The sequence below is a fragment of the Equus asinus genome, chromosome 18, assembly GCF_041296235.1.
Source record: "Equus asinus isolate D_3611 breed Donkey chromosome 18, EquAss-T2T_v2, whole genome shotgun sequence".
Lineage (NCBI taxonomy): Eukaryota > Metazoa > Chordata > Mammalia > Perissodactyla > Equidae > Equus > Equus asinus.
In genome coordinates, this window is record NC_091807.1 from 30,949,152 (window position 1) to 30,967,214 (window position 18,063).

General features: G+C 48.4%; 1 protein-coding gene across 8 annotated transcripts in view; it reads left to right on the forward strand.

Annotated features, from left to right (window-relative positions):
- ITSN1 (intersectin 1) overlaps nucleotides 1-18,063 on the forward strand; it is a 204,291-nt gene that overhangs the window by 171,918 nt on the left and 14,310 nt on the right. For 7 of the 8 annotated variants that reach the window (XM_070488809.1, XM_070488815.1, XM_070488816.1 and 4 more), the window contains 5 exons: nucleotides 1,415-1,536; nucleotides 2,995-3,101; nucleotides 9,230-9,413; nucleotides 11,209-11,307; nucleotides 15,709-15,876. In XM_070488809.1, the coding sequence (XP_070344910.1) occupies nucleotides 1,415-1,536; nucleotides 2,995-3,101; nucleotides 9,230-9,413; nucleotides 11,209-11,307; nucleotides 15,709-15,876 (680 nt within the window). Of the gene's footprint in view, nucleotides 1-1,414; nucleotides 1,537-2,994; nucleotides 3,102-9,229; nucleotides 9,414-11,208; nucleotides 11,308-15,708; nucleotides 15,877-18,063 lie in introns of those variants that run through there. The other variant, XR_011495392.1, reaches the window with a different exon arrangement.

Consider the following 18,063-nt stretch of genomic DNA (forward strand, 5'->3'; position numbering starts at 1 on the left):
AGAAAAGCAAGTAAATGGGACTCGGCATCCCCACCCCGCCTACATCCAAGACGTCTCCCAAGCTGTTTTACAAATCTGGTTTCCGTGATTAAACGAAGAACCCCTGATGAAAAGGAAGGGGGAGACCACCAGCTTGATGAGGGGTACTCCCGAGAACAGAGCTTCCGTTCTCTCTTTCCAGTGTGCATGTCGTGGGGCAACCTCTGCCGATAACCCAAGAACATTCCAAGCAAACAAAATCCCAGATAACCGGCTAAGTGAGCAGAGGCAGGGGCGGGCACCACCTCCTGTGCATGCTTCATCTCAGGCCACCACAGCCATTCCCTGCCTGTTTGCGGCTGGAAGGCTTTCCTCGTCTACCTGCAGGCTCGCTATGCTGCTTCCATGGGCTCAGGAGAGCAGCCTGGCCCAGGAGAGTTTACCCAGCACGGTCTGGGTGCGCCCCACATCTGCCCTGTTCCCAGGCCCATCAGGAGCCTCAGCACAGCCACTTCATCCTCCCAAAAGCAACCTCAGGACCACCTTATGCCCTCCTGTAGCTTGCATCCAACAGTAGTGGTCTGGAATAGTGTCCAGGCTCTGGAGTCAAAGTCAGGGTTCGACTCTTGGCTTCACCACCACCCAGCTCAGAGATCTTGGGTGAATCAACCTCTCTAAGCCTCAGTTTCCTCGTCTGTGAAATGGAAATAATTGCACATCTATGTGGGTATTAAATGCAACTGTCGATATAAAGCTCCCTGTCCAGAGCCTTGTGTGGTGTGAGCCTCCAGGAAATGTTGGCCACTTGTCCCGAACTCTTCTTTCTTAACATTCTTTTAGTGGTTTTGACGGAGCAGGAGTGTGCCTCCTGTATCAGCTTCCTAGGTAACAGATGACCTCGGACCGGGTGGCTAAAACAACAGAAATTTATTCTCTCCCAGTTCTGGAGATGAGAAGTCCAAAATCAAGGTGTTGGCAGGGCCGTGTGCCTCTGACCGCTTTAGGGGAGAATTTGTTCTCTGCCTTTCTCTTAGCTTCTGATGGCAGCCAGCAATCCTTGGCGTTCCTTGGCTTGTAGACATCTCTCTCTAGTCTCTGCCTCTGTTGTCACAGGACGTTCTTTCTGTCGTCTCTGTATTGTCTTCTTATGAGGACACCAGACATATTGGATTAGGGCCCACCCTAAGTGAGTATGACTTCGTCTGAATATGATTACATCTGCAGGAAACCCTATTTTCAAATAAGCTTGCATTCACAGGTACCAGAGGTTAGGACTTGAACATCTCTTTTTAGAGGACACTATGTAACCCTCAACACTGCCCGACTGGAGCGAGACCATAGACCCCAGCAGCCACGAGGACCCGGGGGTCTCGCTGTGAAGCTTATGGGCCTCCCCAGACTTGGACTCAATTGTCCCATTGGTTGTGTTTTCCAGGGTGTTCAGATTTACATCTCTTGGACATGTTGACCCCAACTGAGAGAAAGAGACAAGGATACATCCACGAACTCATTGTCACGGAGGAGAACTATGTGAATGACCTGCAGCTTGTCACAGAGGTAACGGCGGCTGTGGGTGCTGGCGGGCGGTGGGGGGCACTGGCAGAGGGTGGGGAGAGGTGGGGGCCTCTGCCCAGGAGGCCCGTGCCCTGATTCTGAGTCTGAGAAACTCTCTGATGTTTGGGGAGCATCTGGGCGGTCGATCACATAGGAGATTTTTGCCCGAGAGAAGATGGTTAAATTCTCACCCATGGCCAACTCAGAGTCCTACCAACAGAGGGGCAGAGAGCCCTCCTGCCAAGGGACAATGAGCCGGGGGGAGCTGCATGGAAGGGGACACGTGGACAGTGAGCTGGGAGTCTAGGCTCTTCTCAGAGAAGTTGCAACTCAGCCACCAGCCCACAGAGCAAGTCAGGGCATCTCCCTGGCCTTCAGGGTTGCCATCTGAAAATGGCAACATCTTGCATTGTTCCTAGTGCTCCACATTGCCCCTGAGGGAAATCTGTTGCTGAGAAGGAAGATGCGTCCTCCCAGGTCCCCCGTGTAGCCCTCCATCCTGAATGACGCCTCATTTTGTCTCTGCCTGCAGGCAGCCATTGAAAGATCTTGGTCACCTGTCCAGAAGGATGGGGAGATGCAGAGTTGGGAAGCTTTGCTTTTCCAGAAGCTTTTTATCCATACGCCTGGGGAGTTGTCATATTAGGACATGGGGTTTTGCAGAGCTGGCTGTCAGGGTCGCTCTACAATTTGAAAAGTATTGTGACGTGTAGAAATCCCACTCCTACCAACGGTGGTGAAACCATCTCCTCCTATCGTCTTAACAACCAGAGAAGACGTGCCTCGGTTACCCAGGCTGAATGAGTACAGGATGCGGGATAGGTTGCTGGCCCGCAAGGCCACCATTAACGCGTAGGAAAGATTGGTGCCAATTCAAAAAACATGCCCCTTTCTCGAGACACTTGTCTGTCACAAAATATTCAGTCTGGGATGTCCAGGATTGATTGTCACCGCCCCCCCCCTTGGATATGGCACTTTTGTGCAGTGGCCTGGTAGATGCCAGGTTCAATGTCGGCTTAAGGACTCATGAAATGTAGGGCTCCCGGGGAACAGCCTCAGCCCAGCCAAGTGAGCTTCCCAGGTAGGCTGTCCCCATCCCTAACAAACTTTGGGAAGAGCGCCCTGCCCCCAATGGTAGATGACAGCCTCTTTGTAGGGGCTCACCACACGGGGTTCAGCCCAGATCATGGAGCTTGGGCCGGCTCATTTATTTCCCAGAGCCCAGGAGAAGAAAAACAATGCAGACCCAATGGGGGCCCCCTTTCGACGCCCCCCAGACAGAGGAGGGGCCGTCTGCTTCAGAAACTCTGCAGGAAGGCTGGGCGTTCAGCTTCTGGGCTCCCCACAAAGCTGCAGACGCCTCGGTCCTTCCGGTCGCTCTGAACAGATCTGTGTGTGCGTGTGTTTGAGTTTTAAGCTAACTGTTTGCTTTCTGAACTGCTCCGTTTTCTGCACCTGTAGATCTTTCAGAAACCCCTGATGGAGTCTGAGCTGCTGACAGAAAAAGAGGGTGCTATGATTTTTGTTAACTGGAAGGAGCTGATTATGTGTAATATCAAACTACTGAAGTAAGCCTCTCTTCTCTAATGCCCGGCCTCGCTTCCCCCTCGGCTCTCACACACTAGCACTTCTGTGTGGCTTCGTCCGTGTGTCCCCTCTCCTCCGTGCATGCCGCCCTCTGTTTCTTTCTGCCGTGTTTGCTCATTTCCACTCACGAGCACCATCGCTCTTTTGCACCCTGCTGCATTCTGAAACACACCCCCACGTTTTTCATTGTGGAGAGTCAATTGCCAAGGCATCTGAGGTCCTCCTTTTACTGTGGTTCTAGAATTTCCAGAGCGAGGCCGATTCTGGCTCTCCATCACTGGCTGGCTCCATCCTGGGATGTGGGGCAGCCCCCCTGCCCCGCCTTTTCTCAGGCCTGGGGTCCAATGGGCGAGTATTGGCCTCTTGAGACATTCTTGGCTCCTGTAGAGGGAACACGGTGGGACGGTTCACTGCCCACGGTCCGCAGCAGCTCCTGGGGGTGACTCACCAAGAAGCTGGCCTGGAGCTGGGTATTTTCTTCCTATTTCATCTGCAAAGTCAGCTACAGGGCCAGAGAGAAAGCACGGGGCCAGGAGTCCTGATACCTGGGTTTGGAGCCCAAATCACTGCCCTGCCTCTTTGAGCCTCAGTTTCCCCACCTGTAAAATGAAGGGATTGGATTACATCATCACAAATTCCCTTCCAGTTCTAAAAAAAAATCCAAATCTGTGTCCACCAGGCCCTCATTATAACATCACTTGCTAGGACACAGATCAAGTCCATGGTGATACAGCCAGCTGGGAGCAGGAGCCACCGTCTCCCTGGGCCAGAGAGTGACTTGTGGCCCCCTGGGAACTCGTGTCCACCCCAAGCTCTACGTGCACGTACTTGAGAAGCCGCTGTTTCCTGCAAGTGGTCCCTGTGCTGTTCTTATAATTTCAGGTCCCCACTTCCTTGAGTGTGTGTCGGGAGTGGATGAGGGATGGAGAGACGAGGGGCAGAGAGGTGGATGTGAAGAAAGGATGTAACGCCTCCTCTCCCTGTGTTCTAGAAGACAAATCAAAGATGACCCCGGGGGTGGAGGGGGTGGTTAGAGAAAGCGTTTCCATTATCCTCCTCGAAGAGGATGGGGTAGAAGCTTCTGAGTGCAGGTCTGCGTCAGACTCTCGGGCCCACGCCCTGCTCTTGCCCACTGCCTGTGTGTCTTTGAGCAGGTCCCTCATGTTCCCTGGGCTCAGCGCCCTCCTCTGTAAAGTGGGGATGAAAAGAGTACCTACCACGTAGGGTTCTTATTAGGGGGCCTTTCGATGATGGTCCATAGTAAGCGCTGGGCTTGGGCTCTGGGGACCCTGGTGGCAGGGGCTGAGCACCCACCCTTGCCTTGGAGGGAGGCTGCCCTGTCACCAGGAGGCATGAGGGTTAGTTAACCCCTGAGCCCACCAGTACTAAACCTCAGGTGCTGGAGACAAGTCGTTTTTTAAAATTTTTTAATTAAAAATGTTTTTTTAAAGATTGGCACCTGAGCTAACAACTGTTGCCAACCTTTTTTTTTCTTTCTGCTTTTTCTCCCCAAATCCCCCCAGTACATAGTTGCATTTTTTTTTTTTTTTGAGGAAGATTAGCCCTGAGCTAACTACTGCCAATCCTCCGTTTTTTTGCTGAGGAAGACTGGCCCTGAGCTAACATCCGTGCCCATCTTCCTCTACTTTATATGAGGGACTCCTACCACAGCATGGCGTTTCCCAAGCAGTGCCATGTCCGCACCTGGGATCCGAACTGGCGAACCCCGGGCCGCTCAAGCGGAACGTGCGCGCTTAAATTCTGCGCCACCGGGCCGGCCCCCACATAGTTGCATATTTTAGTTGTGGGTCCTTCTAGTTGTGCCATGTGGGACGCCGCCTCAGCGTGGCCTGACGAGCAGTGCCATGTCTGTGCCTAGGATCCAAACCAGCGAAACCCTGGGCCGATGAAGTGGAGCACACGAACTTAACCGCTGGGCCGCGGGGCCGGCCCCAACAAGTAGTTTTAAAATAGACACAAAGTTTTTGTTGAAAATAAACCTTCAAGTCCAACCCCTTTCCTTGGGCAGCCATCAGCGGGGGACGGGGACGTGGGAGACATGTCTGAGGCTTCCGAGCGTCTGTCCCTGGTCCCCCATCAGAGTTGTCCCGAGGGAAACGGCGTCCCATGCCTTTCTGTTGTCCTCCCACTTCTCGCTCTCCCTCCTGCTCTAGCCTGGGAAGAAGCAGCCCCTTTCTTGAGCTCTGTCGGGGCCGGGCCTGCCTGCTCCTCCCTCCTGTTAGCGCTGATGTGCTCCACAGCCCCAGAGGTAGGAATTGAGAGCTGTTACAGCTGGGAAACAAGGCTCAGAGAGGTTGAGCAACTTGCCCAAAGTCACACAGAAGGCGAGCGAGTCCCCCGGACTGCTCTGTGGATGACACCCAGGGTCCCACTGGGGCTTCCACCCTGTCCTGCCCCTGATGGAAAGAACATGGAACCAGGAGGCAGACGTCTTGAGTTTTTATGGTAGCTCCAGCGCCTTCTCACTTGTTCTGGGCAGTTTCCTTGGCCAGCCTGTAAAATTGCAGTGTGGTACCTGCCCTCTCTAAGATGCAGGGTTATTCTGAGGAGCAAGGCGGGCAGGTGCACGCCTGGCACGCTCTCCGTCATCACACAGACGTGCACGGGCACCATCCCCTCCCGTCACAGTGTCCCTGTGCTCTGTCCCCTCCTCTGATGACGTGTTAGTTTGGATGAACTGGCTAATGTTGTCATCTTCCAGGTAAAATATGTAACAGGAGCCTCCGGAGCACCTGGTTTCGTTTTCTGTTTGTTTTTTTTTTTTCCCTTTTCAACATCATATTGTGAAAAATTACAACCTACAGAAAAACTGAAAGAACTGTGGGGTGAGCACCCATGTGGTAGGTTGTACAATGACATTTTGCCATATTCGCTTTGCTGCATAGGCTTAATTTATTCAGGCAATGGAATAACCCCAACGCTTGGGAGACGTGGGGGCTCCTGGCAGGCTGGAAGAGGGCGGCACTTGGGGATAAAGAGGATTTAGGGCAGCAGTGCCTGGAAGCCACCGTGAGCAGCCACATATCTGGCATTCCTGGTTGAAGGGCCAGCAGCTCCTCGTACTTCGGGGGGAGGGGGTCATAGGATTTATCAAACAGATAAATAAGAAATAGATAAAATGAAAATAAAAGGGGGCAACTGGGACATATGGACTTCCTACTAATGATGCCTCTGGTTGGGTTAGAGTGGATGACTGACTTTCTTACTGGTGAATGGAGAGCTGAGAAATTTGCCTTTATTAAGCAGAGCAGGGCAGAAACATCAGAACCTTTTGCTATTAAGAGCCAGGTGCAGGCCGCTAGGGGCAGCTGTCGGAGAGACAGCAGAAGGGATGCGGAAGTGAGGTAGGGCCTGCAAATCCAGGTGCTGGGAACTGTTTATTTTTTATCAAGATCCTCCCCTGCCTCCTTGCTTGAAAAAAAGAAAGAAGGAAAAGAAAAAAATGAAAGAGCTTCTCCAAAAAAAAGTTCTCTTAAATATAAAATATTTGATTTACTTCCTAAAACTTAAGAACAATAGACACGATTTTATTTGAAGCAGAAAACAAAAGAAAAACAAAAAGCAAGAAATATGTCTTGGAGGGTAAAAACAGGATGGAGAGAAAGAAGGAAAAAATGGAGCTTTGGGCTGGGAGTAGGGAGAAAGAGAGGGAAAAAGAGAGCATGGAAGAAATGAAGAGAAGGACAGCAGCAGAGAAGTGCAGAGGGGCCCTGGAAACAGGACAGCGGGAATCAGGAATCAGACAGAGAGGTTTGGGCGAGATGGCAGGGCTGCTTCGGGAGGAAGGAGGGAGCAGGAGCCGAGAGCAGCTCCGGGTGTGGAGGTGGGTCCGGGGCTTTGAGACTGCTGTCCCACGCACGGTGCTTACAAACTGCAGGCTCCAGAGTCAGACCACCCGGGTTCAAGGGCTATCTCTATCACCTATGGGGCCTGTGACTTTGGTCAAGTCACTCAATTTCTGTGTGCCTCAGTTTCCACAATTAGAAGATAATAAGTAATAAACGTAAAAAAAAAAAAGTGTTGGGTGCATAGGACGTGTTAATAAGCGCCAGTTCATTTGACCGTCCGCTCGGTCTGCAGCCTTCAGAGTTTGGGAACATCTATTTGTTCAGCAAACATTCGCGCGCTCTTTGAAATGTTCCTTAGCTGATTGAATACCCTCGCAGTTCAAGCCTAGAATCTGTAAAACTTTTTATGAGATTACAAATCAGCTCACCAAAGGGCCGGGCTGTGGCTGCAGCAGCCGAGTCCTGTGACCCCTGAGCCTGGTGACACCCCCTGTTGAAATCCATTCAAGCCGGGTCCTCTTAGGTCTTGCCTGTGCAGCAGAACTTCCCAGAAGGAGGCCCACAACTGAACCTAATAGGTGCTTGACCCCTCTTAGGGCCTGATTTTCAGGCTGCCTCCTGGATGGACAGCTTGAGTCTCAATGTGGCCCCCCGAACCCAGGAACTGGTCTAACTTCCTCAAGACAATGACGATCTGCTTATGATCTTTCTTCTTTTCCCTTTTTCTTGTCTCCCCATCATTTAAAAAAAAGAGGAGGGCGATGATAAAAGTACTTTTATTCCCTTGCAGAGCGATTGTTTTGCTCCTTGTAGGAAAATGATGGAATGATGCAATTTCTTCCTGTTTCCATCCATAGCAGGTTTGCAACATGGTTATCGAGGGCTCTCATTCCCCAAAATTGGTGGTGACGTCACCCTTGAGTAAATTTCTACACTTTGGGAGATATTCCACACCAACCCACAAAATGGCGAGTGGCCATTGGGCCATCCTGAGGGTACCAAGCTGCCACTCCTCACACCCCAGGCAGCCAGTGCTGATGCGCATCTCCATCCACCAGGGCATCTGCTTGAGGTTGAGTGGCTAATTGTTCAGACCACATAACTTACTCTATCTAAAGTTTCTCTCCTTGGCTTGCTTGCCCAATACAAGGATGTTTTTTCTTTATCCAAAAATGTAGGAGAAATAAAATAAAGTGATCTGAAGTTTTTAAAGCCCAATACTAAGATTGCAGAGCCTTCTTGGAATAATACAGCCCTACCCGTGACCATGAAGAGAGCCAAAGGCATTCACAGTGACATCCTCCCACCCTTATGTTAAAATCGTATATCACACCATTCTGTTCCATCCATCCGTCCATCCATCCGTCCGTCCATCCATCCATCCATCTGTGGTCACTAGACAGAACACACTCATGGCCTCATATACTGTGGTCCTGCCCTCACAGTACATCGCTATCCTTGCCATGTAGAAGCTCAGTGTCATGCACCTTCTAGATACCAGAGTTAAGAGTTCGCATGTTAGAGCTGGAAGGGTGGGACGTACAGTCTTGGTTATCTTGCCCCTGAACACTCAGACGTGGCTGGACCCCGGAACAAATAGCTCCCAGTTGCTCCAGTCCCGTCTCGGCTTCCAGGGTGTAAACTGTTTGGGTCCCTTGGCCCATCGTCGTATTAACAGGCTTCTTTCCTCAGAACCCCTCTTAAGCCAGACACCTTCAAATTAGCCACAGCAGTGAAGCAGTGAACGGCCTTGACACCTGGCCTTGGTGAACGTAATGGGATTATTTTTCTATGGCAGTTGATTTACACCTTAATCATGTTCCGTTTAGTCTGAAAACGGGCCTCCATGTTCACTGGCAAAAGCAGCTTCCCTTGGGTGGCATCGGCCCCAGAAACAGGGTCAGCGTGGAGGCTGTACCAGCCCGGGGCCTTCACCACACATAATCCACAAAGTGAGACATCAACACGGGGATCCAGTCTGAGTTATTAAAGAAACGATTGCATATTTCTCCCTAAGAAAAAATTGTTTTTTAGGCTGATTTGTTCGGCAAAGACTTTTTTTTTTTAAGTTTTTATTCTTAAGAGCCAGCAAACAGCCATTATGCCAAAAAAAAAATGCTCTGGTCACACCTCTCTGTAGAATTAGACGTGTTTCTTTTTCTGTTCCTTGTCTCTCAAATAGATCCTTTAGTGGCCCTTGGGTTTGTGCCCCTCACACACATTCTGTTTCTGTACCGCCTAGAAGTGTGCCGTGTCAGAGAGTGTGAGGGCGGGAGCTCACCTCTCGTGTTTCTGTGCAGAGCACTGAGAGTTCGCAAGAAAATGTCTGGGGAGAAGATGCCCGTGAAGATGATCGGTGACATCCTGACGGCCCAGCTGCCGCACATGCAGCCTTACATCCGCTTCTGCAGCTGCCAGCTCAACGGGGCGGCCCTGATCCAGCAGAAGACGGACGAGGCCCCGGACTTCAAGGAGTTTGTCAAAGTAAGGAGCCCAGGCTGAGCCGAGACCCTGTCCCCCGAGGGGCCATCTTTGGGCAGCTGGGTGTGCTAGGGGCTAATTCGAAAGTCTGCAAGCATATTTCTGCTACAGGCCAGCAGGGACTGAGGGCTTGGCTGGACCATGGGGAGCTGGCACTAGCTGACAGGTGTGGCCATGATCAAAGAGATGGCCTTGGAGAGGAGGGGCCAGCCTGGACTGGAAGCTTTGATCTGTTGTCCAGGTGTTACCGGTGTTATTTGAATACAGGTTTAAATTTTCCATCTTATTTGTTAAGCCCAGGAGGGCTGGCGGGTCTCAGGTTTCCTATCCTGTTTAATCCGAGCACCCTCAGATCTTTGCTGGTGTCTGCCCTTCCCCTGCAGAGGGAATGGCCAGGATTCCTGAAGGACCCTTTGTTCCTTTCCCCATTGCCTCAAGCTCTAGGCCGCCCATAGGAGTCAATGTGGGATGCCAGGATCTCTGCTTCAGGGGGTAACAAGGGTCTGGAGAGCCGTGTGTCCAGCAGGGGACATTTGGGGAAGTGGGCCCCATGCTGTGGGAGGCCCCAGGCCCTGGGCCTGCTGACCTGGGCCATGACCTTGACCAGGTGGGGTCCCTGCTGGCCATGCCACCCTACACCATCAGCCCCCACCTCTCCCAGAGGAAAAAGATAGGAAGAGAATAAAATAACTTCCGCTAAACAGCTACATTTCAATGAATAGACAGCAAAATAATAGTAATAATAACGACAGGCTTACCTTTGTGCCTCATGCATTTGGGGGGCAGGCCGTGCCCTCCTGCTCCATTGTCGTGTTTGTGGAATCGTCATTGTGAGGTGAAAGCAGGGTCTCTTTTGGCCAGAGCATCACTTGTGCCTGATCTTTCTTTTTCCTCCTGGTTCTTCTCAACACGAAATGCTTTGATTTGCCTGCCAATGAATGGGGCATCCTAACTTCCTTCTAAGGGGAGAAACGGTGCTAAGAAGTAGGCCGAGGGTGGGCGAAGTGTTCCTGGAATAACGATGTCCATGGCTGGAGCAGGTTCCGGGGCCAGCAGTTCCTGCTGCTTGGGGCCCAGGTTGTGGCAGCTGCCCATTTCTAAGGCATTAGCCGTGACCAGAGCCTTTGAGGGCCGTCTCCGTATAAGCCCTGTGGCCTGTGGACGGGATCACCTTTCAGGGGAGGAAGGACTCTGTCCTCCAGTTGAGCTGACAAAAGCGGTGGGAAGCAAGAGGCTGGGAGCCCAGGCTGGATGTGACCCCCAGGCCCTGAGGTTGGAGTGCTGACCCCTCCTGCGTCAGCTCCACGGACCTTCCCTGCCTGGGGCTCCCATGGCATCTGCAGGCTCCAGCCGAAACAATGAGATTCAGCCCTTCCAGCATCCCTGGGACTTCCGGGGGATCTTTATTCTGACCCTCTAGTCTTGTGATCATCCTTGTTCCTGGGAATGTTATACAGTTTTGGCAGATATCCGGAAGAAATATTCCCTGTAAAGCTGGAATCGCATCTCCGTAAGCAAGGAGACATGGGTCCCATGGAGAGTCTGCGGGATCTGAAGAGCAGGGCTTAACCCTGGTGGCTGAGTCACACCTGCGTGTCACCTGCTCTCCATCTGGGAAGTGACCCGTCCCACACCAGGGGTGACTAGTCAGGCCCTTCCAACTCCAGGCTCCTCAGCTGTGATCCAGATAAACGAGACGATATGATGGGTGGAGAGTCCTAAATTAACAACAGCGTTGATGTCACTGACTGGATTTTGCAGATTTCTTAAGTACCTTTAAAAAAATCTCTTATTTCAGAGATTGGCAATGGACCCTCGCTGTAAAGGGATGCCACTGTCTAGCTTTATACTGAAGCCCATGCAACGGGTAACAAGATACCCACTGATCATTAAAAATGTAAGTACTTGTCTTGCCTTTTCAAGCAGAGGAATGCTTTCTCGGCATTTCTGGGCTCCAGGGTCCCGGGCAAGTTCCCCCGCCAACACACCTGGTATCTGTTGTGAGAAATCACGTTGTTGAGAAAACAGGATGTTGGAGGCATGTGCTTGGTAACTCAGAAAGAAAAGCTGTATACCGTGAAAAGAGCTAATAATATACGTCCTTCAGTGGTGCGACCTTATGAGTTGGAAAATGAGAGCTCAGATCTTGATTCTTTTCCTAAGAGAGGCAGAATGCCTCTATACCTTGATTTTCCAAACAAGGAAGAGAGAGAGAAATAGAATTCCCAGCACCCACCTTCAGAAGGCCATTGTGAGACACTCTTTGTTGATATTAAACGGCTGTTGTTCTCCTGTGACTTCAAGAAAGCCAACGCCAAAAGACAAGAGAAAAATTAAGGTTTCAGTGACCCCAGCTGTAAAATGAGTGGACAGACGTAGACATCCTCTGCGCCTGTGACTATGTAACCACAGGGAGGATAGCTTCCCGAGAGAGGTTTTAGAGCTGGTTCCATTTAATGGTGAATTTAGAAACCCAGATCTGGGCACTGGTGTGCTCATTGCTACTGGGGTGTTATGCCCTTTTGGGTCTCTCAGTGGCACAGTTGGGAAATTTATGTATGTATATTTATACACACATATTTATGTATACACAAGTGTACATACATGTATTTATTTCCAGAGCAATCCGTCTACTGTATATTATAATGTACATTAAGATCCATGAGTTCACACGGATACCCCCTTTTCTAATCTAATACCATAGAATTTATTCTAGCCTTCCCTCTTTCTATGTTTGTATCTCCCTTCTCCGTGAGAAACTTGGCTCTCATTATCCTCAGTAAGGTTACTTATTTGCTCAATCCCCCTGTAAGTAACACATCTCTCTCTCATGTAAGCCACGTCCTAAGTTCAACCCCAGCTTGACCCCACAGAATACACTGTGGCCACCCTGGCTGGGTGAAAGAATTAGTTTTGAAATAAGCTTTCAACCTGCTGTTTCCTCTCTTCCAACTCGATGGTTACTATTTAACTAGCTCAACACTTTTCTGTACTTCCCCCAATATTTAATTGCAAATTAAAGTTAGAAACAAACTTTTAAAATAGATGTTCTAGATCTAGCCAATGGGGGGAAAAACAAGAAAAGAACTGAGAAGCATAAATAATAAAAAGAAAAAAACTAATTATCATTATTTGCAGAAACACGATTGCTGCCCATTAGAGAACCCAAGAGAATGAGCTGAAAACTAGCCACTCTAAGAAGAGAGTTTTGAAGTGTGGCCAGTTATAAAATACACATGGAAAACCATAAAAGTACTAAGACTAAATTTTTTTTTATAGTACTGAGGTGGAGAAATTCTTAGCATGATACCAAAGACAGGGCCTGAAAGGATTTAGAGTTGTAGCAACTTAAAAAGAAATCCTTTATTCTGGGAACAACTTAGGTGTTCATTATGGAGAGTAGTTAAAGAAATTGTGGTAGGTCTGTACTATGAAAATATTTTAAAAGATAGACAGAGACTTCTATGTATTAGCATGGAAAGACAGCCAGAAAATGCTAGGAGTTAGAAAAAAAAACAAAAAATGCTTCATGAGCAATCCTACAGTGCGGTCCATTTTAGACAACAGAGGGAGAACTCTGTGTAGAGGATCTAAGGAGAACTGAAGGATGCCCTCTGGTCTGTTGGCATGGTTACCCCTGGGGTGGGACAGTGAAGGGAATTTTCACACTTGCTCTATATACTTCTGCATTATTTGAATCTTGCATATCAAGAATGTGTCAATATATTATTTGTACATTTTTCTTAAAAATTTCTATGTAACAAAATGTAATGAACAACATTGAAAGACGTGACAGATATAAACTGGGTAACCATATTTTTGACTAGATACTTAGGCACTGAAATATACATGGATATCTCTATCTATCTCTCTATCTATTTAGCTAAAGCATTCTTACAACTAAAAAAAAGAAATATCTTAATAGAAAAATAGGTAAAATATATAACTAGACATTTCTGAGAGGAGTGTAGAGTAGCAGTAAAGAGCACATAGTCAGGAGCCAGGCTGCCTGGGTTTGAATCTTGGTACCACTGCTGTGTCCCCTTGGGCAAGTTGCTTAACCTCTCTGGGCCTCAGTTTCCTTATCTGTACAATAAGAACACTAATAGTACTTTACCGAATAGTGTTGTGAAAGTTAACTGAGTTAATGTATGTGAAGTGTTTGGTTCATACTAAGCAGTGTATAAATATTAGTTTTATCATTTAGTACACTTACATACTAAATGTACAAAAAGTTTAAATTCACTGGTAATAAAAGAAATGCATAACAAAACAGGAAAATATCTTGATTTTGGCTTGCCAGATAGGCATATATTAAAAAGATTGTAGGTCCCCAGTGTTGGCGAGGATGCCAGTGGAAGATAAACTGGTTCAGCTTTTTGGAAGGCAGTGTATAGATCAAACTTCCCTTTGGCTCAGCACTTCCACCTCTAGAATTTATTCTTTTATTCTTTTTTTTTTTTTTTGCTGAGGAAGATTAGCCCTGAGCTAACATCTGTGCCAATCTTTCTCCACTTTATATGTGGGGCACCACCACAGCATGGCTAATGAGTGGTGTAGATCCACACACAGGATCTGAACCCCTGAACCTGGGCTGCCAAAGTGGAACACTCCGAACTTAACCACTACACCACTGGGCTGGCCACCAGGAATTTATTCTAAAGCAATAATAAGACAAATATTGAAAAATTGGAAACAACCTGAAGTTTTATGGAAAGGAAACTGTTTAAGAGCAAAGCAGTTCATCCTTACAATGACATATCATAGGATCCTTAAAAATGATAGCATAGATCCATATGAAATGGACATCACAGGATATGCCGTAACTGCTATGAAGTGGGGAGAAAAGCAGAGTACAATGTGGGACAGGGTAGGGTGGTAACATGATCCAATTTCTATTTTTAAAAATTATGCATATATATATATCCATGTATCTAGATGTATATGTGTGTATTGTGTATATACTTATCTAGGCAGAGTAGATTAACAAATATGTATTCAGAAATGATCTCCAGATGGGGAGATTATGGGTGATTTTTACGTTCTTTATAACTTTCAGAGTTTTCTAGATTTTTTACATTGAACAACATTACTTTTACAATTAGACAAGTCAACAAACCTGTTTTTATTTTGAAACCAAACCAAACCAATGAGTTCACACAATTCAGCTGTGTAGGCTTTCAGTCTGGAGGCGTGGTCCTCAGACTTGGCTGCATGTTGGAATCCCCTGGAGAGCTCTAGAAAATTCCTATGCTTGAGTCCCACCCCCAGGGGTTCTGATATGGTTGGGGTTGAGGCATCAGGATTTTTCAAAGGAATTTAAAAGTACATCCAGGATTGGTCCAGAGGTTGGGGTTGTTACTTGGAGATGATTGACAGGCACAAAGGAAGCAGAATGTGTATTTTTCTCAATTCGGGTGCCTACCTAGGACTTTAAACCAAAGTATACCTTTGAAATGAGATATTTATTCAGGGTAAGGCTCATTTGAGTTGTTTGTATGTGGACAAGGCCTGGGCAGGTACACCCTCAACATGCTTCTGGCACATTCCAAAAGGGGCTTAGGGCCTTCCTTTGTTCTTAGGGTCTTTCTTCATAAGGTCTGCTTTCAGTGCCCTCAAGGTCCTTTGAGAATCTGATGGTAATTGCTATCATTTATTGAGCACCTGCTAAGGGAGAGATACTTTGCAAACTGCTTCATTGTATCAAGTCATTGAGTCCTCCAAACAACCTCTAAGGAGGTGCTATCAGAAGCTCCATTTTTCATACGAGGAAAGTGAGGCTCAGAATATATATGTGACAGCCACTATCATGGCTGATCAATGGCAGAGCAGGGATTTTTAACCCAGGAGGTCTTGCTCCAGAACTGGTGCTCTAACCGCTGGCTTGGAATGCTCTACCTAGAAAAACACACATTTGCTCAGATTCACCTGTTTGCATGCAGTTCCAAAGGTGCACAGACACCTGCAGCAGTGCACAGACCCAGGAGAGAGCCATTCTTTAGGGAGAAATCCACATGGGGTGCCTTATTGTCCTCGCTGCAGCCGCTGCCCTCCTCATACCCCAAGTGAAAATAATGTGGCATCCTCTGCTCCCCAAGGGGACCCTGCCAACAAGGGGTGGCTGTCACGCTCCATGTCATTGTTGCAGTGGGTGCTCGGAGCTGCAGCTGCTTGTGTGGGCACGGTTCAGGAAATGTCTGTGCTGTGCCCTACCTCCGCTGAGCCTGGCCCTCCAGGACAGTGAACCCCGGGCCCACCTGCACTGCCTAAGGTCGTTGTCTTCTGTTCTTCTCTGCAGATCCTGGAAAACACTCCTGAAAACCACCCTGACCACAGCCACCTGAAGCATGCCCTGGAGAAGGCGGAAGAGCTGTGTTCCCAGGTGAACGAAGGAGTGCGGGAGAAGGAGAACTCCGACCGGCTGGAGTGGATCCAAGCCCACGTGCAGTGTGAAGGCCTGTCTGAGGTAGCTGCCCCAGGGGAGGGACCCGCGCCTCCCCCTGCTGAGCCTCGGCAGCCAGCTTCAAGGAGGATGAGAAAGATCATGAAGTGTGTCCCTCTCCAGCCCACCGCGTGCTAATTCTCTCTTCAGCAGCTTCTAATCTGCTATTGAATCCATCCACGGAGTTTTTTATTTCAATTTTTCTTTCCAGCTCCAGCAGTTCTATGTATGTCGTCAAATCTGGGCTTCTTTCTTGTGTGTGGCTCCTGGCACCAAGGACCGTGCTTCTCATTTGTTTCCTAACACATTTTAAACACATTCCTGTATATTTCAAATCTGATAATTTCAGTTTCTGAAGTTACGGATGCCACTCTTTTGTCTGTTGCCTCTGCCAGCTCTCCCCACACATGCCTGTTTCACTGCACGTATTGTGGTTTTTGACTGTGAGCTCAATGTTCCTTGAAACTTTATCTGTGGGATCTTTGAGGTCTGAAGTTCCATTCCTCCTGGGAGGATTGCTACCAGGTTCACCCTAAATTAAATTTGGGGGGGTTTTGGGGTCACACTAGTTGTGTGAATTATGATTGTGAACCTGTTTGAGAGCTGATTTGTGGTTACAAATTCTTAGGGGCATTTTTTTCCCCTCCACTTACACCAAGACTGAAAACAAGCAAGTTTCCTTTCTCCTCCCTTCTGTGCTTGAGTTTACTTGTCATTCTCCCTCTGGGGTCCAGCTTTTTTAATCTCCTTTTAGATCCTTCACTTCATGTAGGCCTTGGACGCATCTCTTGTCTCCTGCATCCCAGATAGCCATTAAAATGGAAGTTCAAGGTCACCAGATTCAAGAGAGACTCTTAGGGCTAAAGCCAGTTTTGGGGTTGTTTATCTCCTGGGGTTCACATTTTCATTCTGTTTTTAGGCCTCTGCAAATTTTTTCCCTTTGTTTTTATTTTTACTACCTTGCTTGCATTTTAAAAGTACATTTTTATATTTTACTCAGCTTTTAAAATTTTCATTGGATGAGTCAGATCTCTAGTCCACCATTCTCTTCTTGTCGCTTATCTTTCCTTTCGTCTCATTCAGTCTTCCTGCCTGTTTTCTCTCTCTCGCTCTTTCCCTCTGTGCACACACGTACACACACACACACAAACACACCATCCACTAGGGTTTACCAAAACGCCCAGGCAGAATGCGTCTCCCTCATCCACTTTTCCTGTGGCTTCTCCCTTCTTACAAGATCCAAAGGCAGTCGCCCCCTGAGGAAGTCCCCGCCAGAATTCTGAGTTATATGCAACCCAAGGGCATTCATTGGTTGGTTGGCTTATTCACTCATTCATTCATTCACTCACTTGTTCATTCAATAAACATTTATCGAGGACCTGCCCACGTGCCAGTGCTTAGTACTAAACACTGAGCACATGAAAATCAAGATGATGTGACCCCCCTCCTCCTCCTCTCAAGGAGCCTACGGTCCTGGATGAGGTGGAGAGGTTAAACCAAAATTCACAACAAAATGTGAGGAGCGATGAGGAGGAACCAGCTGCCAAGTGCTGTGGGAACATGCGATGGGAGGGAAGGAATGGTCGTGGAGGGATTCAGGGAAGTGTTGGAGAAGGTGACACTTGGCTGGGTGTTGAAGGATGAAGATCTCTCTCCAAGAAAGAATCCAAGGGGAGAGCTTTTCGGCGGAGGGCACAGCCTGAGCAGGGCAAGGGTGAGGGGTATAGGGCAATAGGCGATAAAGATTTAAGGCAGGTAGAAGCCAGGGCGGGGAAGGCCTGTATCATTCAGAGGAGCATTAGCTTGACCCTGAAGATGATGAACCCACACAGCTCCTGAATCTGCCAGGCAGACGTGCTGAGGTCGCAACACGCACTGTGGAAGGGGCCCTTCCCTGAGTCTCGCGGCTGCTGGCAGACTCAGTGAGGCCTGGCTCTTCATCCTAAAACATTAAGAATAAAATAAACTCTCATCCTGTGCTTTTTGTGGCTTATATACTCTCTTTGAAATAGACCGTGTCCTTTATTGATGGGTCTTTCCTTGCTGTTGTATACCAGCTTTCATTTTGTCTGTACGGTCTTCACAGTCATGGAAAGGGGGCACGTTGGTTTCTGTTTCTGGCCCAGATCTGGACACACACCAGTGATTAAGTTCGAGATAAATGCTCTCTGTGGCATTCTTGTCACATGTAAGATAGAGAAGTGTAAAGAC